The sequence below is a fragment of the Apteryx rowi genome, unplaced genomic scaffold, assembly GCF_003343035.1.
Source record: "Apteryx rowi isolate R43461 unplaced genomic scaffold, aptRow1 scaffold_180, whole genome shotgun sequence".
Lineage (NCBI taxonomy): Eukaryota > Metazoa > Chordata > Aves > Apterygiformes > Apterygidae > Apteryx > Apteryx rowi.
Window position 1 is genome coordinate 945,974 of NW_020448086.1, and position 25,575 is coordinate 971,548.

The following is a 25,575-nucleotide window of genomic DNA, read 5'->3' on the forward strand; positions in this document are numbered from 1 at the left end:
AGCCGAGTATGTCACTGAGAAGTAATGGCTATCTAGGACCAGAGGAAAAATTAATGTTTAATATTATGCAATATGACTTCATAATTCACCAGACTAAACCTGTATGAAAGAATTAGAAAATATGCAACACTGGTTCAAAGTCCAGACTTCTAAAAGTGGTAAGGTTTCAAAAGTGGGTTTGAGCAAACTTTTGATAAAGAAAGCTGAAATTCCTTAAAAAAAAAAAAAAAAAAAAAAAAAAAAAAAAAAAAAAAAAAAAAAAAAAAAGAAAAAAAATCCAAATTACTAGTATATAAGCAATAACATTTATTCTCACTGAAGTTTTTGTACATGTGAGATTTTCAGAAGTAACAATCATTGCCTAGATGCTACTCTTTATTAAAAGATATAACCTGTTCTTCCATAATTGTACTTAATCTCCATTGCTAAAAGTAGTCAACCAAATATGCTATTATAATTTACAAGTACACAAGGAACACATTTTGAGACAGAGAGGGCCATTTTTACACAAACACACTTGAGACAACAGTGAGTGTTGCAGAAAATACCCTGTTTTCACATTAGAGGGGTGACTCTTGTGAACATCTTCCGAATTATGAGTTAACAATCATGAGTTACCCATCAGTTGCCTCACAGTAATTGTCCGTTTACACAACCCTATCTCATAGGAAATCCAAATTTAAGTAGTTCAGTCTTTCTGATAGCTCAGCCTTTTTAATTCCCTGAAGATTTTCCATTAGGCTAATCAGTATAAAACTTGCACAGTTAATAACTTACTTTCTCACACACATGCATGTGCATACACTTGTGGGACAGTAAGTTGGAACCTGTTCTGACTCTTGCATCATCCATGGTCCAGCTCACTCTTCTATAAATCTATGCATGGGCATGTACATAATTATTTATCAGCTGTGCAAGTTCACAGAATTGTGCCAGAAGAACAGATTTTATATGAAACTGTATATAGTTTTTTCTTAATTAAATATAAAGACATTTCCCTCACCCAGCACACACCAACAACAGCAGTGCTACTGTGATCTTAGTCTAACTCTGATATAATATTCCAAAATAAAAATGCTTTTTACAAGTTATCCAACTTTCTCTCTAACAAAAATAAGATTTGAGGGGGAAAAAAAAGCTCATACTTTATCAAATTTGGTCCAACGTGGATTATTCTGCCTGACATATCCGGATGGAAATATATCCAATCAGGTTCCAGTGAACAGCATTTCATATCCTGTATGCCATTTTTTGCCTGAAGAAAGAAGGGAAAGGTCAGAATATTAATATTCTGAAAGTCTCACAGATGTAATTAAAGAGGAAGTGCTCAGCTCCTCTCCCCATATATCTGAAGGGTTATAAAGATTACTGACAAACTTGACCAGAAAGGATGGCAGTGGAACAATGATGAGAAAAACAAAGACTTGGACAATTCCAATTCTCAAGGCTATTCCATGGAACAAAGTTTCAACATTTTTTATTATATAATAAACAATGACTTTATACCATGACTATACCTCCCCTCTTACCTCTCCTAAAATGATGGTGCAATGAAGATTTAGTTTAGGCTCTGCAAACACTGCAACAATTCTAGCAATTTGAGTTGTGTCAAACCACAAGAAAAACATTTATACAAACTTTTAGTTGCACTTCAAACCTCAGCCTCAGCCTCTTTTGTGCAAATATTTGCACTATGTGCAAGCCTGTGATAGTTTGTGATTTTAGCTGCTAATTGCTTAAAACCTCAAGATTTTGGTAGTGATTTTTTTTTTTGTTGAATTCATCTGACCCCAATCATTCAAATTTTCAAATGCATGAACCCATACAAAAAAAGCTAGGTGAGAAAGGATTGCACAAGTCCCTTTGAATCAAAGCTCAGTTATGGTTGTGAAAAATCTGTTTTAAGATAAAAGAGACAGAAGGGAAATCACTGATTTGATCAGGCTAGTAAGAGATGAGGACATTCACAAATGATAAGGTTTTAGTGAAGAATCCTGAACTGACAGGCCTAGGAGCCACCTTTATTACAGAAATATCTCCAGGTCAAATGCTGACCCAAAATAAAAGCTGAAATGAACAGCTGACACAAGAGAATGTATGATGAATAATAATTAAAAATAAGGACACTGGATTAAAGTGAGTAATAAAATCTTTCAAGAAAGAAGATTCAAATCAAGGATAAACCACACACATAAAGGAAACTTATTCTGCAGTTTCTTTAAACTTGAAATGTTTCCTCAGTCATGTCATTTGGCAGGCTGTCCAGTCAGAAGTGCATTAAGATGTTACCATGCAAGGAATCAGGTGTAAGAATCTGCTTAAACCTTCACTTTTAAGCTGGGAGTACTGTGCTATGTAGCACTGGCAATGCTATGACTATATTAGAATGAAGTATCAGAAGCAATACTAATTCAAAATAAAATATTTCACACATGACTCCCCAGACAGCAGATACAACACTGCAGGATGATCCCTATGAGAGCACCACGCTGGAAAAGGACACTGATTCTTCAAGCATTACTCAGAAGGAGAGATGAGGACAAACAAGAAACACATGCATTTCAGAGAAGCTGCTAACTGAATGTATTACCAAAGCCTTGTCTTTCAGAGAACAAATATGGAAGACTCCTTTATGTTTTTTCTTGTTAGGTGTGATGATATAATGCCAAGGGTAACCTCCAATTTGAAATGCATTCTCCAGAGAAGATACTTCAAATAGCAGAGGTGGGGTATCTGCAAATATTGGGTAATGTTAAGAGCATTAGTAGCAGAACATTCACCATTTCATTGATCCTTACAATTATAAATTCCAATATAACAACTAATTCTTCAGAACTTTTGAAGATTGATCGAAACACGTAGGTAGCAATCATTTTTCTAGCACCAGCTACACCACCCTCACCTAGCATACAGGGATATGTCTGCACTTCCCTAAGGAAGGTTACTGCCTTCTCGGATCTTCATGCTGAGCTTCTCTTCTGAGGTCTTTGACTTATGTCATTCCACATGAGCTGGGTAAGCAATGACTTAGTTAACATGATTAAAACTAATCCAGCTCATTTAAATGAAACAGGAGAAGGGACATTCACATGAGCAGATCAAACAACATATCTAAAGGGTCGTTGCCCCTGTTAGCCTGTTTCCAGCTATTTATCACTTCTTTTCCCAAGAGCACAATCTTTTCAAAAGCTGGCTTGGTTGCAAGTGAAAAAGAATACGAGACCAAACATTACATGTCATTACTCACGTGGGAATTCACACATATATAGGAAATATATTAGAAGAAATTAACAGAATTAAATGCAGAAAGATGTCTGAATCTGAGTACTCCTTTCCTTTTTGCCTAATGCAACAAACAGCATGGATCACAATCAATGAAATCTGTAGTGGAGTTCATAAAATAAATTAAAATTAAGGAATTTTTGTAATTAATGACAAAAGGAATCTAGTTCTTTCAGTTCAAATGGGAAAAATACAGAGGTAACGTGCCATTCCTACAAATCTTTTGTGTACTAAATGAGAGAAGTATCTTTGAACAAAATCAGCTCCACAGAGCTTTTCAACTTTTACCAACTAGCTAAATAAAAACAATTTCTACAGCTGCTATAACTAAGTCAATTTTAGATCAAAAATCAGCTCTTTTTTAACAGTGCAGAGAAGTGCTGGGGGGAAAAAAAAAGAAAAAAAAAAAAGGCAAAATGTGGAGAAAGTCTGCAATTACAAGAGGCATTTAAACAGGCAGAATATAAATACCCAAGCTGAAGTATTGTATGGAGGACAGGGTTCTCATCTGGTCTTCTGTGTTTGTAACTGCTAGAATTAAGTCTGACTTTAATTCTATGTCTTCTAAAGATTAAACTTACAGTCATACTTTTCCTAGGAGGTTGACTGAATATTACTTATGGAACAGCCTGTATCCCTCTGAAGTATCTTGAACTTTCCTGAAGGTTTCATCCAGTTTTGACTTGTTCTTGTCCTGCTTATTCTATATAATTAACCAGACCCTAACTCATGGTGTTAAGATGTCACATGACATCAGAACTCATGTTTACATAGTGCTTCTCTCTTTTACCTTCATTCTTATTTCTAAGATTTTAGCCAGTTAGATTGAAACAAAACAGTTTGCCCATTGAAAGTCTTTTCTGAGCTGGAATATGTCTGTCTTCTAGTTCTCTTTTGGACTAACACGTAGGAAATGAAAGACTATGCAAGATGTAACAAAGTACGGTTTATGAAAACTGAAGTATCTGCAGAAAATTTGGAGAATGCTGAGGATGAAAGCATTAGCAAAGGATCTACAGTTGTTAAAATTGGTCAGAAAATGAAAAATGAATCAGGCAATTTTGTTAACATTTCAGCCTATGGACTTTTTCTTTTTAAATAAAGAATATATAGTAAGGACCCTCAAAAATTCTGGTGTATGGACTAAACAATGGATTTTAAATCCATTTCAATGATACATCAATCATTACATAGTATAGGCTGATCAAAAGAGATGCCTTTCTTTTTATACTCATTTGACAAAGATTTGCAAGGTCATAGCCACCTAAACCACTGTGATAGCCACAACTCTGCTGCCAAAATTCCCTCTTTCCTGGTATATGTCACTTACTCTTGTTGCTCAACAGGTCATTTAATACTGTCATTATTCCTAACTCCCTAGCAATGCCAGTTTTCAATCTGCAATTGAGCCTCTCTGTTCATTTCCTTAAAACTCTCCAGTCTCATCTAAACAAAGCCAAGTTGCTCCTGGCAGTACTAACTTGCATTTGTTCTAAATGTGGAAAAAATGAGCAAAATATGTTCCTCTTCATTTTTTTATGAAACCACTGAATCTTTTAATAATAACTCAAACGACAATTTTAAGTTATTGACCTTTCAGAAAGTGACATAATGAAAATTTATAGGTACCTTTTTCATTCTTTTGACAGTGACCAAAATCAAAGTCAGCAATACCTGAAATTCCTTACCAGTCAACAGATGCTTGGGAACCTACACATTTTGATCTCTATACATTTCCTCTTGGGTACCCATCACACCATAAAAACAGCACCATAATAATTGGCACCCTTTCTGGCAATTTCTGTAGAGAGGCTAGGACTAAATAAGCAGGGAAATTACAAACAGTTAAATTACAGTAAATGCAAGCTTAAACTCTGCAACTGTTAAAAGCTCCCTCACTGAAGGAGTTACATTATATTGAATATTCAGTCAGCCATCTCATTCTTAAAAGAAAACAGCTCAAAAACTGCAGGAATGCAACTATCGGAAAACAGCAGCTATGGAAAATGTTTGTCATTAAGTTCAAAACTTCCTAACTACAAATTCTTCAATACAATTCAAGATCAAAAACATTCTTCCCCAAAACTTTGATTTTAATTTCAAGTCTAAAAATTACAATGATTCATAAAACATGAAAAAATACCTGGTATCAGTTGCCTTTTAAAGCTGCCATAGCATGTTTTCCACAGGGCCCCTAACACTAAATTGTGGTTTAGCAGACTGAGATGGAGAGGAAAATGAATAGAAATATCCCTTTGCAGAACCCAAGACACAGATCATAGCACCCTCTCACTTTGTTTTGATAAAGCATTGCATAATAACTGAAAGCATTAACTATCTAAGTCTGTATTTTGTGTACCCTCAGTTTAATGTAAATCTGGTTTGGTTTGTCTGCTATTATCTGACTCTCTGAACACAAAGATCAAAATCATTTTTTACGTGGACATTTGCTTGTAAAAACCATTTAACACAGAACTATCCAAGGATTAAAAAAAAAAAAAAAAAGCATGCATGTTAGATATTGGTGAAACCTACCATTTATCAAAGCACATAAGCATGAATTTGCAACAATGTATTTTAAAGGAAAAAAGTTTCACAGAGTCTCAGTCTTTGGTCAGTCATTAAGATTCTTAGCACCAAATTCTAAATCTCAAATGCACCAACAAAAATGAGTGTTTTGTTTCAGAGAAATTAAAGTCATTACATAATGGAGAACATTCATAAGTTGATGATTTGAGGCATAAAAATTGTTTTCAGAGATAATCTCTTCTCAAGAATTAAATTTACTGAACCTGACTTATTTCCAACAACTAGAATGATCAAAATGCAACTTGGACAAATTATATTCTGTCTCCTTGAATTCCTTCCACGGGTTAGATTAGATAAAACAGTCCATCTCATGTCTTGTGCTTATGTACCACATATTTTTTCTGGGTGTTACATAACAGCTGTCCTAGTCCTCCCCCTCCCCCCAGAGCAGCTGTCTCTCAGGAACAAGCAAGCGGATTCTGCTTCATGCATTGCTTATAAAGTTTTTCAGATGGCTTAGTTTCTGTTCCAATTTTCTAGGCAAGTCCTATTTAATTAATTATTGTAATTAGAAGTAAAACAAAGCACATTTTTATTATAACGTAAAACCAGAAGTAGARTCACAGAACAATATAATTAAGAGTACAATAATTTTAATGCTCCTTCTTGGTGTGAAATAGTCATAAAAAAACCGTATAAGCCACCAGCCAGGATAACACAAAGATCATAAATACCTGTTATTTTAATGTTACACGGAAGACCAAACGGATATTTTCCTACAATTCCCACTTGACCATTCCAGTTGAATTCATATCCCAAATCAAATGGCTCTTCCATGAACTATAATAATGCAGAACAATTTAGTTTTATTGAAGCATATTTACTTACTGTTCAGTTTTACTACTCCATTGTTACTGCATTCTTTATCTCATTAATTTCCTCTTGAAGTTTTTTTTTGAATTAATAGCCGCTTTTTATTGGAAAAATATAAACTCAATAGTCTCACTGCAGTTCTGTTTCCAGTCAAAAAAATCTTCCATGGCCATCAGTTTCTAACCTTAACACTTTCTCCTGTAACTATAGAGTAGGTGAGTAAAGACCAGCACATCCTGCTTTGGTATTTACATGGGTACTTTGTACAGGTATTTAAGTGCCCCTCCAACCCTGTTCCTCTTATGTTTTGCCACCTGTGACTGGTGTTGGGTAGAACTTTCTGATAGTGCATCCATTTGCATCTTCAGACTGTAAATATATTTAGGCAAGAACACTATCCTTTGGCACATTCCCCATGTACCTACATGGATATGAATATTAATGACCTGTTGCCCCAAAATAGTGTGGACTGTATGAAAAATTTCACGTTTCATTACCTTTTCAGAGATGGCCTGGAAGTTATAGAGCCTGACCAGACCCATACTATACATTACAATCAGGACTCCATTAGAAACAGCAACATCTGTCACACTATTACCAAATATCTGGAGAAAGGAAAAGAAAAATATTCTATTAGGGAAGAAATAATTGAGAGGTAATGCAAAAAAATGAGACTACTTTCTGAATTTTGCAATTGCTTTCATTTTTTGACTATGACCAAAACTGATGACCAGTGTTTTAGTGGAGGAAGGTTTTTATAGCTCATCTATGTTCTACTGAGTTTCTCTAATACTTTGCACTGCAGTAACACCTAAGGTTAGATTAATCATAACCTGTAAGCACATTCATTCTCTAATTAATTCTCAGTATGTCTCCAAATCATGTTACCCAGTTATTATAATACATGAATAGATGATATTACCCAGCATCCCACAGGAAGTCAATAGCAAAGCTAACAGTTCAATCTAAAAATACTGATTTCACATCTTCTGTTCTTTCTTCATCACCAGGGGAAAATACAAGTCTAATCATGGCTCTATGACTGTGCACAGCTGTAATAAAATTACATTATCCAGCTGTCAGAATACAGGATCCTCTGCTGAATCCAAATTAGACACACGCATGAGAAGCTGACTACCCCTTTTAATGATTATGCAGTATTCATTTTTGCTAGTGCTTAACACATCTCCACTGAAAAAAAAACAACAAAGCAATTTTTAATATTTAATGAGTAACACATGAAGATGGTAGAGTTCTTTTTATAAAGAAGTTTGGAAGAGCAGAGTTTTCAGTTCTTAATCGGAATTATTATGCAGAAATGTAATTAAAACAGGGTTAAAGGATACAAAACAAACAAAAAGCTAAAACATTCCTAAATCCTAACACTATCAACAATCTTGTGATCAATTTGGTCTTGAAAGATAAACACATACTCCTGAAACCCTGACCTTTTATTTAGTCTTGTGCCTCTTTCTCAGTACATTTGTTAGCTTAGATACTGGTAGCTTCCAAACCCAATGGCTAACAGTCTTTTAATCTCAAACTCTACCCCTGAGAATTTAGTTAGTGTCAGTTTAGTATTTATAGTACGTCTTCTCAATAAAACTGTTGCATAGGTGCAGTCTGCAATCCTGAATGGTAAACCTAATCCTAACTTGAACGTCAACAGTTATATCCCAGTAACGGTTAAGGACAAAAACGTAAATGTACATTTGAGATCTTAGCTGTAGCCAGGCTTTTTCTTAAACTAGCAGTCCTGTCTCAGTAAGATATTTTCACGCTAAATTTCTAACCATAACCCTGTTCACAGTACAGTAATCATTGTGAGCCCAAAATATAAATGTCTATTGAAGATCTGGCTGCTATAACCCATATATGCAGCCTCTTCTCAAGAAATTTGTAAGCTCAGGGGCTGAATTTACCCAATTCTGAACATTTGCCCTAAATCCATTTGACAGCATAGACCTGTGTAGGACCAAAATTCAAATGTAACCTCGAGTCCTTACCTGATCCCATCCCAGTCCTTGGTCTGACAGTCTTATCAAGTCAAAATGAAGACTTTGGATGTTGTCATTTTCCAATTCTGAACTCTAACCCTAACCACAGAGCTAACATAAATCAGAGCTCAATAATAAGTATGGAAAAAACAAAAGTATTACTAAGAACTAGTGTAGCCCAAGTCCAATACTTAAGTCTGGTAGCCCCATTTCAATTTTTTTTTTCTTTCTTAAATAAATGACCAAGTTCTCCAGGACAACATCTAACCCTATTCAATTGGAAAGTAAACTGCATTGAACTCCAATTTAATTGGAATATTGGCCAGAGCCCTAAGATCAGTGCAGGCCTGATATGAAAATACATGCCTGGGACCTTAACTGAAACTAATTTGTCCCCACCCCAGCTGGTCCACTGGTTCCAATGTTGGTCTTCTTTATTCCAGAATCCTTTCTTACTCCTAGCCATAGCTCAATTACAATTGAAATTACAATAGATTTTGGAATTTGGGATTTGAGAGTACCCTCAGCAGACAGTAACAGTTACTCTGGTGATCAGTATAAGCCCAAATGAAAATGTACTTTTATACATTGCTTGTACTACATCCATGATGAATTTGGCATTCCACTCTTAATCAGACTGAGAATACCTTTGATACTGGTAAAATTTTTGTTTTCCAATCCTAAATAATAATCTTAAACAAAGCAATACAAAGATGCCAAAACTCTTATGGGCCCAAATGAAAAATGGGTAGCCCCAGTCCTTCACTTGCCAGTCCATTCTCAGTTACAGCCTCCACCCAATCCAGCACCAGCTAAAAACCTGCCGACATCTCTGGATCCCAAATGAGACTGTAGCTCACAGAGCTTTGATGCCACCAGCCCAGACAGAACCTGAACGTTTGTACTATTCCATTTATAAGTTGCATCCAGAACTCTCTTGCCTTAAAATAGACTTGCTTTTTCACTGGAACACTAAAACTTGCCATCTGGTTTGAGGTCTCCTAATGTACATACTCTTATTTACAGGTCACAAACCAAACTTAGAAAGGTGTAGAAAGTTTCCCCTTGATTGATAAAGCAAGATGCATATTTACCTTTTATTTTGCTTTTCCATACAATGATTTGTCACTGTATACAGAATTCATAGACTATTACTAGAAGTAAATACAGAAGCATATCTATCTTTCTTTAGGAGGAAAAAAAAATCTGCAAACTTTATGGTTCCCTAATTTTTACAGTTCCCTAATTCTTAGGATTCCTGTAAGTAAAGGCTAGTTAAAGTCCTTCTGCATGTCAAGGAGCAACCCAATAATAGAACGCATATATAATTTCTGGTTTGGCCATCTGAATTAAGAATCTTTTTTCGTCCCCATCAGATGCAAAAAGAACATTACTGCTCATTAATGTTTCAGGACACTATGCCTTTTTAAGCTTATGAATGACCTCTGCAATACTGGGTCACTCACCTAAGCTATACCCAACATACAATATAGTAAAGACCATGATTAACAGAGGAATTAACTTACCTTTTTGTTTATTTCTAGCATTCCAATAAATGAAAGAGGTAAAACTTGGAATACAGCAAGATAGAACAATACAGACTGTTGGATGCCTGCCTGGGAAGGAACAACAACACTGAATACAGTTATTATACTTTAGGCATTTATTAATGGTAGACTATCTTCATCTTCTAGCATAATAACAAAGCATATACCTCTATATCTCTATACCTGTAATTTTTTTGATTAATTTTGTAAATATTTAACAATAACAGATTTTTTCAACAAACCTACCTGCCGTGCTGCTGCAGGGAGCTTATTCTGAGCTGACTTTATAACCATTACCTCTTGAGGAGTATCCCAGCTCAAGTACCTATTTGTGATAAGAGGAAAGCCCAAATCTTAGTCACTGTAAAATCATCTATTAATAAACACAGTGTTTCACATAAAATATAATCTGTTAGAACTAGGCAGATCCCAGGGTCCTGGCAAACTCTATTCAGTATCTGATTTGGGAGAAATGCCCAAGATGTTCAGTGTTTGCAATTATGCAAAAGCAATGGAACTACATTACCAGAAATGGCTTATTCCATACATGATTGCGAGAAAACTTGTGAATATATTAGCTGTTGTAATTTTTTTCCTTGCTTTCATAAATCACTGGGTTTTTTTTTTTTAGCCTAAGAGGAGATCATTTCTTCTGAGAACTGAAAAAAAAACCCTATGTAGTTTACCGGAAGCAGTAACTGCTCTGCTTTTAAAGAGCAAAATGGATACCCTATGGAGAAGAATGTTCCTAAGTTAAAAACTGCTTACTTCTAAACCGTTAACAATATTTTTCTTATGTTTTATGAAGTTTGCGTTACAGCTCTAAAAGGTCCTCTCCCGGTATGCTGTTACTGCAATATTAAAGGCTGTAAAACTGTCAAAGGAAAGCCAATAGTAGCCTAGTTTTTGTGGCTTTCCAGATGGTTACTGGAACTTGATGGCAAATATGAGACCATAATACTTAAGCTGCTGAAATTCTTCTGAAGAAAACAGTGTGCAGGAACAGTACTCTGGGAAAGGGGCTAGACTGACAGACCTGCAGTCAGCCATAGTATATGTACTGAACGGGAACCTAAAGTGTTTTGAGCTTTCTTTAACTGCTCCAAAAACTGAGCTTCCTTTGATCTGGAGGGAGTGTTCTGAAGGTAATGTATTTCCATAGTATTCAATTACTGGCTGCTCTGAAGAATCTGTGAAAAAGAGTGAAGCTTGCTGAGGAATTTGGGGTTTCACCCTTTTCCTGCCCTGTACTTGAGGCAAATTTCCACCAATAAAGGTTTATTTTTCTGGTTCATTGGTCAGATAATATAGATGTTACCCTTCCAAAAGAATATATATTATCAACAACATAAAACTTTCTGAATGCACAGAAATTGAATAGCTTAATATATTGTAAAATAAATAAGATTTACTTTCTCCAGCATCCTATAGTAGGATACTAATAATTGTTAGTTATATAAAGTCAATGTTTAATACCTGAATTTGCAACAGGAACCGGCAAGGTATATTTTTTCCAATATTTCTCCACTATCAGCAGAAAGACGTAGAAGCCAGTTCTGAGCTGTTAAGACTACCAGGGAAGATTTATAGTCTGATGGACTTGGTAGTGTCTCCCCCTACATAACAAAAGTTTATCAGAAAAAAGTTTATACCAGGACCATACATAACATTTTAACACAATAACAAGAAAACAAAAGTGAACACACATTTCTCAAAAACTAAAGATGGAAAGCAGCCTGCTAATCACATCGGGATCTCTAAGCTCATGTCTGTGCTAAATAATCAGCTGACTACCACAAAACATCTGTTGTCACACTTTTTGCAAGGCAGTTCTGTTTTTTAGAAAAGATACCTTTTAAAATATACTTTTAATTATTCATGCAAGGAAAGGAAAACTCTTTATGGATCTAACTGATATCAGTCTTCATGAGAAAATTGTCTATGTAAGTATCACAGAATAAATCACTCAACAGTAACTGCCCAGGCTGGGCAGCTTGTTCTGGAACGAAATTGAATTCTAGAATAGTTGCAGAGGATGGTATTCCCATTGCTTATTTTTAGGCACCTAAACTATGGGACTAATATTCCTAGGCTCCATTGATAGTGCATGTGAGGAAAACTCCTCAAGAAGGGGAATTAGACTCCCATTCTGAGTCATGCTCTGGAGTTTTGTCTATATACGGAGTCTAAGGAGACCAACCTTTTAACCTATGCACTCAAGTTAAGTTTCTAAAACTAAGCTATGTAAGTAGCCATAGGAGCATGCAAAAAGATCTTATGAAATATTCAAACTGTATTAGAACTATTAGTTATTTCAGAATAGCTATGCCGGACAATTTATTCTATGAAGACTTAGGCTTAGAAGAATTAGTTGCTTGGTATCACATGTATCAAAACCAAATCTGTGGATGGGAAAAAGATTGTCAGACTGAAGTCAAATGGATAACCAACTTGTAACAGGGATGAACAGAGTTTTTCCAACTTGGACTTAAATATACTGAAATTGCACAATATTACTGCATCATAGGCACTACAAAGAACAACATAGATTTCCTACTATAGATTTCCCATTTGCATTTTTTTATTTTTCTTTCCTCAAATATTCCAGACTACATCCCAGCAGGGTGTTATCAATTGCAAAATATTATAGTTTAGAATTTCCCTAGGTGAATTAAAACAAACAAACAGAACATCCCATGAATGATAAAATAATTTTCCTTCTTCTCTCTATGCCACTCAGCTGAAAATGGATAAATGAATTTTGTTAAACTTTTCCTAAAATTCACCTTTGCTTGAGACAAAGCAGAACAAGCCTCTGTCTAAAAACTGCAGCAACAGTGTTGTAGCCATGGCTGTCTATGAATATAAGAGAAGAAAGGGAAATGATATAATCTGTTAGCTAGAAGCAGCAGAACAGATTTTGCACAGAGTTGCTTCAATGGGTCTTCATAAAGTAGTTTAACTGCTTTTTTTATGTCAACAGGTCTGGTAAAAACTAAAACTCCCAGTGATAGCTCTTGCTAATTCAAAAACAAATAAAAGAACAAAACAGAATTTATGTTGTAAGGAATTAGAATTGAGTTACACAAGCATAAGGCACTGTTTTTAAAATCTTCCACAAAACATCATGTAAAAGCATTCAAATATGCTGTTGAGAAACTTCTAAATAGTCAATCAAAATAAATAAGCACATATTGCAAACCTTAAATGACCTAACTCCACTAAATTGATAGGGAGAGAATGCTCTATTCTAAATTTGTTTTACTGGAAGACACTAATTTGCATTTGCAGAACAATTCTCTAGTAAAAAGTAATCTTACCAGTGGGCATTCCAATAATAAAGCATCTTCTATTTTTTCTGATTTAGGAGACTTTGGCTTTTGGTAAAGTATTCTTGGCTCTTGTGCAATGCTGGAGGAAAATGATTGCTAATCATTAGTCTACTTTATAAACTACTTTCTGTCAACAAGTCATTTCATACACTTTTATACATCTCGTCTTCTCTTCAGGCAGGTCACAACTCTAAACAGCTTGTTTTTACTTTTGTAAGTATCACTCAAAATTGCTCTCAAAATATAGCATAATAAAGGTTAGTATAAAGTAATATTTAAAAGCTAAACTTCTCTGTGTTTTTTTTTTTAACTAAAAGAATTCAGAGTAACATTCTTACTTTAGTGATATGTATATAAAAAAAAAATATTTCTGAACTTCAAGATCATTCTGGAATCTTCCCCTCAAGTTTCTCCAATGTTGCCTTTCATAATATAAAAACATGGCATCATGTACAGGTATTTTTAAAAAATTACTAGTAGAATAAAAGTTTCATAGTGTGCACAGTTTCTCCCTTAGGGAGATGAGACAAACATAAACCTAGAAGATATTATACAAGTTAACTCAGTACTGGAAAGCATTCAGACAACGTAGGAATGAAGTATGGGTAAGCCTCACATAGATTTAGAGCTCTGCTGTAAGTGATAAGAAACTATTGGCTTTGTACCATTTCTTTTGGGCCTGATCCTTCTTGATAACACTTGCATAAATCTAAATTAACTTAATTATCTCTCAGTGGTTTACACTGATGGAGTATTTTGTCTTTTTCATATTGTCTTATATTGTCTCAGTACAGTTCTGACCACAACTTATTCAGCAACACAGTTCTCTCAGTCCCCGCTTCTTGCCTCACCAGAGACAGACAGGGACAAGAACTGGCTTGAGCAGGACTTCCCATCCATGACCCTGCCCTGTGCTGCCCCCCACGCTGTGCCTCTGAGGCTGTCTGTGGAACAGGGCAGTGCAACACATCAGAGAACTGATTTGCAATGAGACACAGTAACAAACATCTGCAAGTACTCAGCAAACTGTACCTTTAAGTGAACAATAATTTACTTTAATACAGGATTTATAGACAATGTACCAACCTTGCTACATAGGCTGATTTTGTAACACATTGTGTCATTTAACATAATGTGTATGTTTACATGTGTGTAATTTAACATAGATCTATGCATCAGGTTATTTTCTGGTTCACATGAGTAAATTCACCTCAACTCACAGGGGCTATTTGGATGAGTAAAATTAGCCACGTGTCTAGATTAGAATCTCAGTGTTAAACTATAAGCCCAGGTAACTTTTAGTTGCAAGTTTATTACCTGCTAATACAGCACCGGTAATTGTCAAAGTAAATTCTTCCTCTTTCATAAGCAATAGGAGATGCAGAATGAGTTGTCCAAACATTCTTGAATTTAGTACTTTCCTGAAACAGACAGTGACGGTAACAGTGAAGGCTTTATAACAAACCATGCTTTTGGAAAATATTTCACTTGGCTTCTGCACCTGAATAACTTACTTTAGTTGAACTTACGCTGTTGAATACATAAGGGAATTAAAAAAAAAAAAAAAAAAATTAAAAGAGCATTTTGTCATTAACTTACCTGCAATAAAATTAGTGCTGATAACTGAATTTTAATGGCAACTTTTAAAATAAAGGACAAAATTCTCCATCACATAAAAATACTCATAATTCTCTTATATATGCAACTTACTAACGTTACTGAACACTTGGCCCCATTCTGCTGTTGGTGTTTTGTGTGAAAGGTAAAAAGGGTGTTTACAGAGTTATTTGCAAGAAGGTCCTGAAATGTTAATGGAATAAACTACTCACAAAGATAAAGTTATTTGTGTTCATTAGAGAAATCAAGACCTCTGCACCAACAACAAAGGTTCCAATCCTAGAAAAAAAGTTATTTGTGTAAGTCAGAATCAGACAGTTTTATTTCAATAAGCCTGTGCATGCACGCAGATCTAGTTGTGTAAGCAGGCCTCACACTTCAGCTGACTTGTAATAAACATGTTTTCAGATATAATGCAATTACTATCTTTAATTTACTTCTGCATGTTCACTTTCAATGCACTTCTATCAATTACTGCTTGGGAGCAGTAATCATTTGGATACAAAATGCAGTTCACTTAAGTTTATAGTTGGTTTAGTTTCAATTTGTATGTAACAAACTTCACTGTCATGTTAGGGGTATGTTTATCTTAAGACACTTGCTAATTACCTTACTTTGTTGTGAGAAGTGCACTGAACTTCATCCAGGTTTAATATGGATGCTCCCCGTCAGAAATATGAATTTAATATTAAATATTAAACCATCTTAGGGGAGAAAGTACAAGTGATATAAAATCTCAAAAAAAGACTATTTCTAACGTGAATGTTAGATTTATAAATGCTTCTTGTGTTTCTCCTGTGTAGTACTCCACATTTCTGGGCCTGAGTTTCATGAAATAAATGTAACCGCTTCTAACYTTCTTCAGCAAAGTTCTAGCTCTTTGCTCTGAAACTGCCCTCAGCCAGCGCGGCCCAGGGATTCCCAGGCCGCCTACACTGCGGACGGCAGCTCTGGGTGTCCGGACCGACAGCACAGACAGTGGCTCGGTCAGCGCAGGGAAACATCAGCCGCTATTACCTGGCATATTATCTTTCTGAGGAGCCCCATGTTTGCTCGGTGGGCGACACCAGCATCTTTCGCGTAAAATCCGTGAGCCCTCCTGCTGAGGAGGCGGCAGACGTTGCGAGCCCGCGGCGCGCTGCCGCCGGCCGCCGCGGGGCACATGCCTGGCTCCGCAGGAAAGCGCCCCCGGGGGCCCGGCGCATTTCGGGCTCGCCCGGAGCCGCCGGCTGCCGCGGGAGAGACGCACCGCCACACAGGCAGAGCCTCCGCCGGCCCCTGCGCGCTCTCACGCCCGAACCCGGCCCGCCGCAAAGCCAGCGGGGCAAACACGTGAGCGTCCCGCCCCCACCCCCGCCCCCGCCGACACCTCCTGAGGGCGCGGCGCCGCCCGCGGACACCGGGGGCTCCCGCGCTGGGGCCGGGCCGGGGCGCCCCGCCGCGCCTCTGCGAAAGGCCGAGCAGGGCCCCCAACGGCCGCGATTTACTGCACACGCCGCAGCGAGCACGCCGCGGCCCGCCGGGTACGGTAGTTTTCCCGGCGCGCCCGGACTACGTCTCCCGCCCCGCTCCGCGGCCCGCCGGGTACGGTAGTTTTCCCGGCGCGCCCGGACTACGTCTCCCGCCCCGCTCCGCCCCGGGGGGCTGGGCCGCGGCGGGGGCGGCGCCGCGGCCGCATGGCTGCCAGCGAGTCCGCGGCGTGGGAGGCAAGCGGGTGGGCTCGACTGCGTACGGTTTTCTTACGGTTTGGTTGGTAGCGAAACGCCGTAACGAGGCGGCCGGGTCGAGAGGAGGGCTCCGCTGCGTGAGGTGTGTGAGAGCGCCCGCGGGGCTGCCCCCACCGTCCCCGCGGCGGCGGGCTCACCTGCGGCCGTGCCGCCTCTGCTGACTGCGCTGAGGGAAGGGCTGAAGAAATACAGCGCGCGTTGGCATATGAAACTTAGATGTAAGTATTTTACCTTCGGTTTATTTTGTAACAGCAGGGAAGTTATCAACTACTAGTTGTTAGAGATAGCTTAGTTAAAAAAAAAAAAAAGCTAATTTAATTCCTCGTTTGTTTTCGTTTTTTTTCTGATGAAAAGTAAAGTGCTTCCCAGCTGCGCGAGGGGATTTGAAGCTTTCCCGGTGTGGCATAGCGGCCTCCCGCGATGCCGAGGGGCGGCCGTTGGGTCGGGCGCGGCGCGGGGCGGCCGTTGGGACCCCCCGGGCCGCTGGGGCCTTCCCGGGGAGTCAGTCAGAGACTGTGGTGGTTTCTCTGGGTTTTGGGGGAGGATGGGGATAGTACTGTATGCCAGAAAGTTGTTTTGTTTCTCCACGGATGATTCTTCTGTGTAAAAACCTGAATTTTAAGTTACAAATGATGTTCAGCCGTACAATTGTGGCATCAACCAGTAGTGATTCTGGATACTGTTGGGTTAGACTGAATATATATGGACTTGTGCGTGGGATTTTAAATAACTTATTTAAAATTATTTAGGTCTCTTCAGGTTCAAGGTCTCAACAGCAATTTCTTGAGGTGCATGATACTTTGTTTTTTTATTTTTAGAGCTACATCACAAAAGTTGTCACCATCGTTGACAGCACTTGCCAGCAGAGAAACTGAACACTGAATGCAAAAAACTGACCCGCCTTCCCTGCCAGTGGCAAGGCTCTCAAATGGGGTAATGTGGGAGCTGCTGATACTATGTTCCATGACTGTTCTTGTAGATCCCTGAGTGGAATCTGTGGTCTTAGTTGATACTATAACAAAATAGAGAGTCCTAAATTGTGATGTCCTGATGCTGTGCAATTATTTCAAAGAAGAGAGCTAAATGCAAAGGTGGTGGTTGCAATTATTCTGTTAAAGAGCAGGTTACTGATGGTATGCTCAAGGGTGGATCTGCAACATTGGGAGTGACCTGGACCTGAGACAGGTTGTACCTAAGCAAAGTCCATTTAGACTTCCAGAGTCTTGCAGAGATGTAAATTACTGAGGTTCTTCAGTGTAAATTATGGCCATTGTAAAATTCATGTTGATATCTCTGTCCTAAGCATCTTTTAACAATAGAAAAAATGTGTTTTATTTAAGACAAATCATCTTCTGTTAGTTGATACAGTTATACGTTCAGTACTTTGCTTTTCAACAGTAATTTCTACAATTTCAGTGACTGAAAGATCTATTTGAAGATTTAAACTTATCTTCACAGTGTATATACATAAATTCAACATTTTTTTTCTGCCATAGCACCAGCCAGTAGAGGGTGCACAGGTTAACTAAGAAACCTCATTCCTGAGCTGTGTTTATCATTGATGACTTCCTCTTGATGCTGAACTGGCAAACAGATTATTTTGTTGAGTCAGTTCCGTGTTATGTTCTGCTGTATAAATAACTGAAAGGGAGGTGAATTGCCTCATGGGAAAAAAGGAGAAAAATAGAAAAATGGGGGGAAAGAGTTAAGAATTCCTTTTACTTTGGGCAGGTTGGGCAGAATATTTATGTATTTAAATTTTATATGTCAAATGCTCATTGCTATGTAAGGAGACACTTTGTCTGTAAAGTTAAACAAATGCGTAGATGTTTGCAGGATTGTGACCTAAAGCATTATCTGAGAATTTCCCTCTTCACATTAATGTGCCGTATTTAAGAATTTTGTACAAGGCGACCAGTATCTTCCTAATTTCTATTTTCAGATTCTTTTAGTCATAACATTTATAATTGCAGTTTCTGAATGTACCATTAGTAGGTGATACAAACACTAAATAGTAGAGCAATTAACACTGAGAATGCTATTACAAATAGATCCAGAACAAAAGTGGAAATTCCATTCCAAGAAAGATTCTAGGCTATCAAAATATGGTTTTAACTTCAGTTGGAATGAAAGTTGAAATCATGATATTTTTCACAAATTGAAATGTTTTGAATTTGGTTAAAATACTGTGCTGAAACTTCATTATAAAATAAAAATACTCTTTGATAGTAAAGTCAAAACATCTCTATAAATTGAAATGACACAATATCAGCAAAACATTTCACCTAGTCAAAACAAAGTCTTTCAACATTCAAAGAAATAATAAAAGTGTTCCATTATAATAAAGTGTCAACAAAATCAGTACATTTCTGAAAAACGTTTTGATTTTATTGAATCAGCATTTTCTGAAAAGCTTCTGTCAGAATGTTTTATGAGCTCTTTTTGTAAGTGAAAAAAGAAATAGGAGTTCAGGTTAGTTTAGGATGAAACAAATTATATTAGTCACTTATAGCAACTGAACTGCACAATTTTATCCATAAAATTGATTTAAATGAAATGCTTTTGTTAGTTGCTTCAAGCTTATGGCACTTATATTAATTGATTAAAGATTCAGTAAATAAAATATAACTTTATTTCTGAGGTACCTGTTCCTTCCTTCCTTTTTAGCCATTCATGTCTTTTTGATCTTGCAGCTGTCATTATTTTCTCTTTAGTTGCATTTTTTTTTTAAACTATTTTTACATTAGTTTAAGAACATTAGCTAGTATAGTTCATTCCCTCAGTACTGGGCAGAAAGCTTCCTTGCTCCTACTGTCTTCCCAGATAAATAGATACATATGCCAATGTGAATTAATATTGCATTTGGTAATCTCATGGAAGAACATGTTTTCCCCTTTTTGTAGGAATGATGTAGTGATTGCTTCTTAAAAAACTAAAGTGGATTTTTATTATTTTATTTTTAAAATTTGTGGTTTTATAAGATATTGCAAAAATGATTTATATAGGAGCATAACAGGGGTATTGGGAGAAACAATTCTCCATGAATACAAAATTAGGAAAATAAATAGTAATAATTGTCCATAGTAGCATTCTGTTTGCTTTCTTACTTTGAGAAGTGATTATATAGTACATTATGTTGTCCCAAATAATGTTTCTTCAAGTTCAGCTACTGATCTTCTGCGTGTATAATTCCAGTAGATGTTTTCAGTAAATGGGCTGTTTTATAGGATTTATTTCCTTACTTCCAGTACTTCTTGGTTTGAAAGGTACGGCCAAGAGAATACAAAATCTTCTCCCCTCGTATAAAATATTTCCTCTCTCCTGGAGCTTTTTTAATGGGCCACATGAAAAGTGGTGTAAGAACAAAGTGTTCTTACTCAGCGTTTCTGTATGAGTTTAGAATCATATTTGTTGCTTTTATATTAAAAAAAATGTTGCTTTTTAACTGATGTTAACTGTATTCCCTCTACAGGAGTCAGAATAATAAAATACTCTGTTTGCCCTTATTCATCAAAATATATGTATTTTTTGTTTTGTTTTTCTTTCTCCCTTGGTAGTCAGAGCTGTGTAGTTAAGTTTTACTAAGGTAATTGTGTGCCCACAAGAAGGCCTACATCATTCGCAGTGATGATGCATGAGAAGGAAAAACAGTTTTGGGTTTTAGATTTGCTGGGTTTGAAAAGTGAAATAGCTTATACTTCAAAAAAATTGTGCACATTTGAAACAACATAATTGAAAGACTAATCATGAAGCCCCAAGAGGGCGTTTAGTCACTTTGCAAAGCATAATAGCATTTTAAGCCTTCAGTTTGTCTTTTTGTAATAATGCCCTTTTTTTTTTTTTTTAAAGCTGTGGCCTTTTCCAGAAATAGCAGAAAAACAGTTGTATTAGTAAATGTTATGTTAGGTCTTCTCAAAGAAGACTTTCCTCCCAAGCTCCTTTTAGTCTGCTTCCATCTTGCCTCTAAAGTTTCCCGGAGTTCATATGCTTCCTCTCATGTGGTTTTCCACCATTTCCACTTCCCTCTTCCAAATTCCTATGTTACTTTATTGCATAAGATGCAAAGCCCTTGATTTTATTCCAGATCCTCTGTTTTATTTTCTAGTTTCTTTACTTGATTTTCTTTACTATTACCCAGCTGTATAATATATCAGTTCTGTGGAAAAATCTTCATCTTTATTTTCTAAAGTATTTAAAGACTTCTCTCAGTTGTCTGTCCTATGGAAGAAGCCCAGAAAGGGCTTGTATTCTTCTCTGTACTTCACAAGGCATAAATAAGTCTGTTTGACAGTAAGTCCACTATATCATTTTTTCACTTGATTTGGGCTGTTTTTGGATTATGTCCAGATCTCAAATATTAGCATATGTGTATTTTAAAAATATACACTGATAATTCATAATCATCTCTTCTGTGTTATCATTTTCTTAAGGTATTTTTTCACTTTGTGTTCATGATTGCTCTTTTACCACTTGCATCTGTTTTTTGTAACTAAGGCGTTCTGAGCTTTGGTAGTATTCAAAGGTAATAAAAGCAGTCAATATATGCTTTACAGGAGAGTGTTGGAGATTAACTGGCAAATGTTGTGTAGATAAGCTTCTTAGTGCCAAGCAGAGGAATTAATTGCATGAAGTTCATTGTTTTCAGAATATTTCTCTGTCTAGAAATGTAACATAAACAGCACATATTATTCCTAATATAGTCTAATTTTTCTTTTTATAACAGCAACTCTTAGAGTTAGACTTAATGGCTGCAGATGGAAGGAGTTGTTAGCTTTGTAGTCCATCAAATGTCCAAATGTTTTCACCCAGTAAGTTTACTGGAACTAGATTCTCAGACAAAAATGAATTTTTTTTCTGACATCTGTTTCAGAACTGATACTTCTCAAGCATTTTTACTCAGCAGTGAAGTGGTTTACAGTATGTTTTGGTGCATAATTTACTGTTTAAAAACAAGATTAGAACAGTTCTTTTTCTCCTGCATCTCTAGTTTTTTCTCTGTGGAGATGATCCCTCAAAGGTTTCAATGCTGACATCAGTTAAAACAGTATTATTTCAGATCTGGCTGGTAGTTAACATGTATACCTTCCTTTGTGTGTCCACCATCACAAAACTGTACTAATGGTGCTGAGTTAGATTGATAGGAGAGGGGAGATTTTTTTTTAAAGGTTGTTTTCTATCAGATTCTCAACTAAAGCGAGGATGTGATCTGTGTTTGTAAAAATGACAAAATTCAAAAGGCTAAAATGCAGTGCTCCCCAGGGGAAAAAAAACTTCCGTTTTACTTTTGAGCATGGCTAGTGAGTGGGTTGTTTCTCTCTCTCTTTTTTTTTTTTCTGAAAAATAGTTATGCTTTTACAAACTGAAGGAATTTTTAATGTAATTCAGTTTCATGATAATTTCTTTAAAGGTGAAGGTTGGATTGTTATAATTAATAATCAAACTTAAAGCCACCTTGCTTTCCTGGCTATGACTTCAAAGAAGGGAATAATTCTTTCAGGCAACAATATTCCTTGTTGTCATTGCTTCAAGGTATGATCATGTAATCTGACAAAGAGAAAGGGTGGTTACTTGTTTCATTAACAAAATTAATTAGGGAGCAATGACTCACTTCTGAAAATGTAATTTAGGCTTCCAAGTCACTTAGGTGCTTTTGGAACTTTTAGTAGCCAGATTGCCCATTAATCTCATGATCTGTGGATCTCTCTGGCTCTCAGGATGCGTGCAGGTCTTCAAGGAGATCCCTCACGATAAGCGCTGGATGCAACAATAAACTTAACTCTCCTACCCACCCCACTATCCTTGCATTATCTTGATGTGTCAGGTTTTATCAACTAAACTTGTGCAATTATTATTGAAGGGGTCATATTGTCAGAAAGAGCTCCATCTTTGGATTCTTACTGATGCCRGATCATTTTAGTCATCTGACTATATTTCCCATCTGTGCATCTTTTTATGTTCTTACTGAGATATTTAGAAAGCCAAGCGAAATTATGTGACTAGCCTAGCAGCTGAATCATTGTATTTTATGTTGAATATCAATGCTGGCACAGAAAATGCAGGATCTTAACTCAGGTCTTTTTGAGTGATTAAAGGAGGAAGTGGATTTGTAAACAGTTTGCAGTGTAATCATGGATTTTTTTATCCAGGCATTTCTATAATTTAATAATAATTTTTGATGATGGTTTTTGTGTTTTCTGTTTTTTATTTGTTTTTGTGTTTGAGAATGTTCATTTTGCCTTTATGTAAATCTTACATCTTGCAGAAATTACCTAGGTGTATTAATTTTTATGCCTCATAGCTATTACTTTATAGTATTCCATATACACTAATAATTATGCATTATTTTATGAATAATAATGCATGAATATTTTCAGAAAGAGAGCACAGATGGTTTGTAATAATATAAGTAATTTACGTGTAAACTGGTATTATTTTAGTTGTTCAACCACATAAAAAAGAAAGAGCCATAATAAGCTCATTAAAATTAGAAGTGGTTTTAATTTTTTTTAATAGGACTAAATTTTCACTATAATGTGAAGTCCCATGCCCTGGTAATACGATGCAGTCCCAGCAGCCAAAATGTAACAGGGTTTATATTTGGCATTGACAGCCAAAAGGCAAAACACATTTTATTTAATCTTTGACAAATAGAGAGAAAAGTTATTTTTTTTTATCTCTTTCTCTTTTTTTGTGGGCTTAAAATGAATAAACAATGGCCTTTTAAAAAACATGACTCATTCAAAAGTACACCTTAAATGAGGAATTGTTCAGTTAATTGAAGTGATTCCTTTGCCAGGTTTTGTATTGATGTGTACAGATTAATCTTTTTTATTCACAGTACAAGACTTGTGATCAAATAGTACTATTTTCCTCAAGATAAAAATCTTCATTTTGTAGCCAATTTGCACAGAATGTTTTTTAATAATGTCTGTATTTAAACTGTGCCTGTTTCTTTGTAACTATATTTTGTATTTCCAGTACATTATATTTGTATGCATGCTTTATACAGAAGAAGCACTCAAAATGATTTTTAGTACTCTCTTCCCCCCCCCCCCTTTTTAAAATCTTATGCAGAGCTCTTGGAGGAAAAAAGAACAAAGGCACATCAGGGTAAAAGTAGTAGGTGGAGTATTTTATTTTACTCATCTCCTAGAAAGCCTACATTAACGAGAATATGCCAAAAAGCCTACAAGACAAAATGCCCTACTAGATACACACACTTGTTATCGTTCATTATTAATACTGTATGAAGAGACTCCAAATAAAATAAAATACAGCAATGTAAGAAAGAATTATACATGTAATAGAAAAATCTCAAGCACTTTGTAATTCTTGTGAATATGAATTTAACATTTTGAACCATTCATTTCAAAGGAGGCATTGAACAGGGATTACGACAATACTCAGTAGAAATTTTGGAATGGTTTGTCATGCATAATGTTTACAAATGCTTTTTTTGATCTTTAATTTCCTATATGAAAGCGTAAAACCACAGTCACAGCTTCAGAATTAAATCTTTTGAAGACTGTAACCTAGTGAGTGGGGTGAAAAATGTCAAGTCCAATGACACATGTTCCCACTAGAACAAGCGGTTTCTTTACTGATCACTTTTTGCTCGTCTTTTTAAAGGTACAATGTCAAACTTGTTTTATTGTTTTATTGTGTATTTTTTTTCACTGCCTGATAGGTCTTTGAAACTGCACCAAATGATTTATCTTTCAGCTGCTTTTATTGCGGTAGCCTACTTTTGGCTTATTTGGGCTTTCAGCATGCTCAAGGGACATTGCTATTTTTAAAAAAACATTTAAATTAATATTATAGTTAAAGATTATTATTCAAGTTGATATTGGTGCTTGACTATTTGACCAGTTTCTCATCTAAGTGACATAAACAATTAAGTTACAGCAAAACTGTAATTTGAGTTAATTGTGTTTTGTAGGTCTCTGAACAAAATGAATTTCATTACACGGTTTTCTGCTTTATATCTGAGGAAAAGCAAGATGCAGCAGAGGTACCGGAATAGTGGACGACCAGCTGTTCCACTGGGATCACGGATTTTGACTGATCCTTCTAAGGTTTTTGAGCATAACATGTGGTGAGATGGCTCTTCAAGGTTGACTTTCGCATATATATATATATTTCTTTTTTTTACTATGATGAATCATGGTATTTCTGTATCCATAATGATGGACTAACAGAACAGATGTCAAAAGGTAGTGCTAGAGAGAACTTTAGACTGTCAGAACTAACCTGACAGTTATGGAGCTCTCAGTGACTTGCATAAAAAGTTACTGAGCAATGAAAGACAAAATATTGTTATAGGTCAGTAATGAGTTAGGAGACAGAAAGTGTAGAGAAAAGTAAGTAGTCCATTTTGTCGTAGCAGAAAGTTATTAATTAGGTGCTATAATGTTGCATACCAGATTAGTACTGTATTGTAGAATTGATGCAATATCAGAAGGAATATGTAAATTACTTGTGTTCTTCTAAGGTTAATTATTTTAACTTGCGAAGGTGTGCTGAAGATGTTACAGATAGTTCGGCAGAGATTGCCATACAACAGACAATTGTAGTCAAAAAAGTAAGTCAAATCTTAACATATATAAGGGACGTAATAATAGAGAAAACATTAACATGTAAATGTTAGTCAGTTAAGAAGTGCCTCGATTTG

The 25,575-nt window shown here is 36.3% G+C and overlaps 2 protein-coding genes across 15 annotated transcripts in view; one reads left to right on the forward strand and one right to left on the reverse strand.

The window, feature by feature from the left end:
• The window catches only part of DCAF17 (DDB1 and CUL4 associated factor 17), a 30,095-nt gene extending 13,619 nt beyond the window's left edge, over positions 1–16,476 (reverse strand). The window contains exons 1-10 of the mRNA XM_026061388.1: positions 16,195–16,476; positions 14,878–14,981; positions 13,549–13,639; positions 11,705–11,844; positions 10,475–10,553; positions 10,208–10,297; positions 7,182–7,289; positions 6,546–6,651; positions 2,591–2,733; positions 1,146–1,255 (exon numbers count right to left, since the gene is read on the reverse strand). Coding sequence (XP_025917173.1) covers positions 1,146–1,255; positions 2,591–2,733; positions 6,546–6,651; positions 7,182–7,289; positions 10,208–10,297; positions 10,475–10,553; positions 11,705–11,844; positions 13,549–13,639; positions 14,878–14,981; positions 16,195–16,341 — 1,118 coding nt within the window. The 5' untranslated portion in view covers positions 16,342–16,476. The remainder of the gene's footprint in view (positions 1–1,145; positions 1,256–2,590; positions 2,734–6,545; positions 6,652–7,181; positions 7,290–10,207; positions 10,298–10,474; positions 10,554–11,704; positions 11,845–13,548; positions 13,640–14,877; positions 14,982–16,194) is intronic.
• Positions 16,477–16,837: 361 nt separating this feature from the next.
• The window catches only part of METTL8 (methyltransferase like 8), a 28,889-nt gene continuing 20,151 nt past the window's right edge, over positions 16,838–25,575 (forward strand). For 10 of the 14 annotated variants that reach the window (XM_026061404.1, XM_026061406.1, XM_026061405.1 and 7 more), the window contains exons 1-3: positions 16,838–17,122; positions 17,723–17,837; positions 24,844–24,999. In XM_026061404.1, the coding sequence (XP_025917189.1) occupies positions 17,833–17,837; positions 24,844–24,999 (161 nt within the window). In that variant the 5' untranslated portion in view covers positions 16,838–17,122; positions 17,723–17,832. Of the gene's footprint in view, positions 17,123–17,722; positions 17,838–24,843; positions 25,018–25,575 lie in introns of those variants that run through there. The other 4 variants (XM_026061410.1, XM_026061411.1, XM_026061408.1 and 1 more) reach the window with 3 other exon arrangements.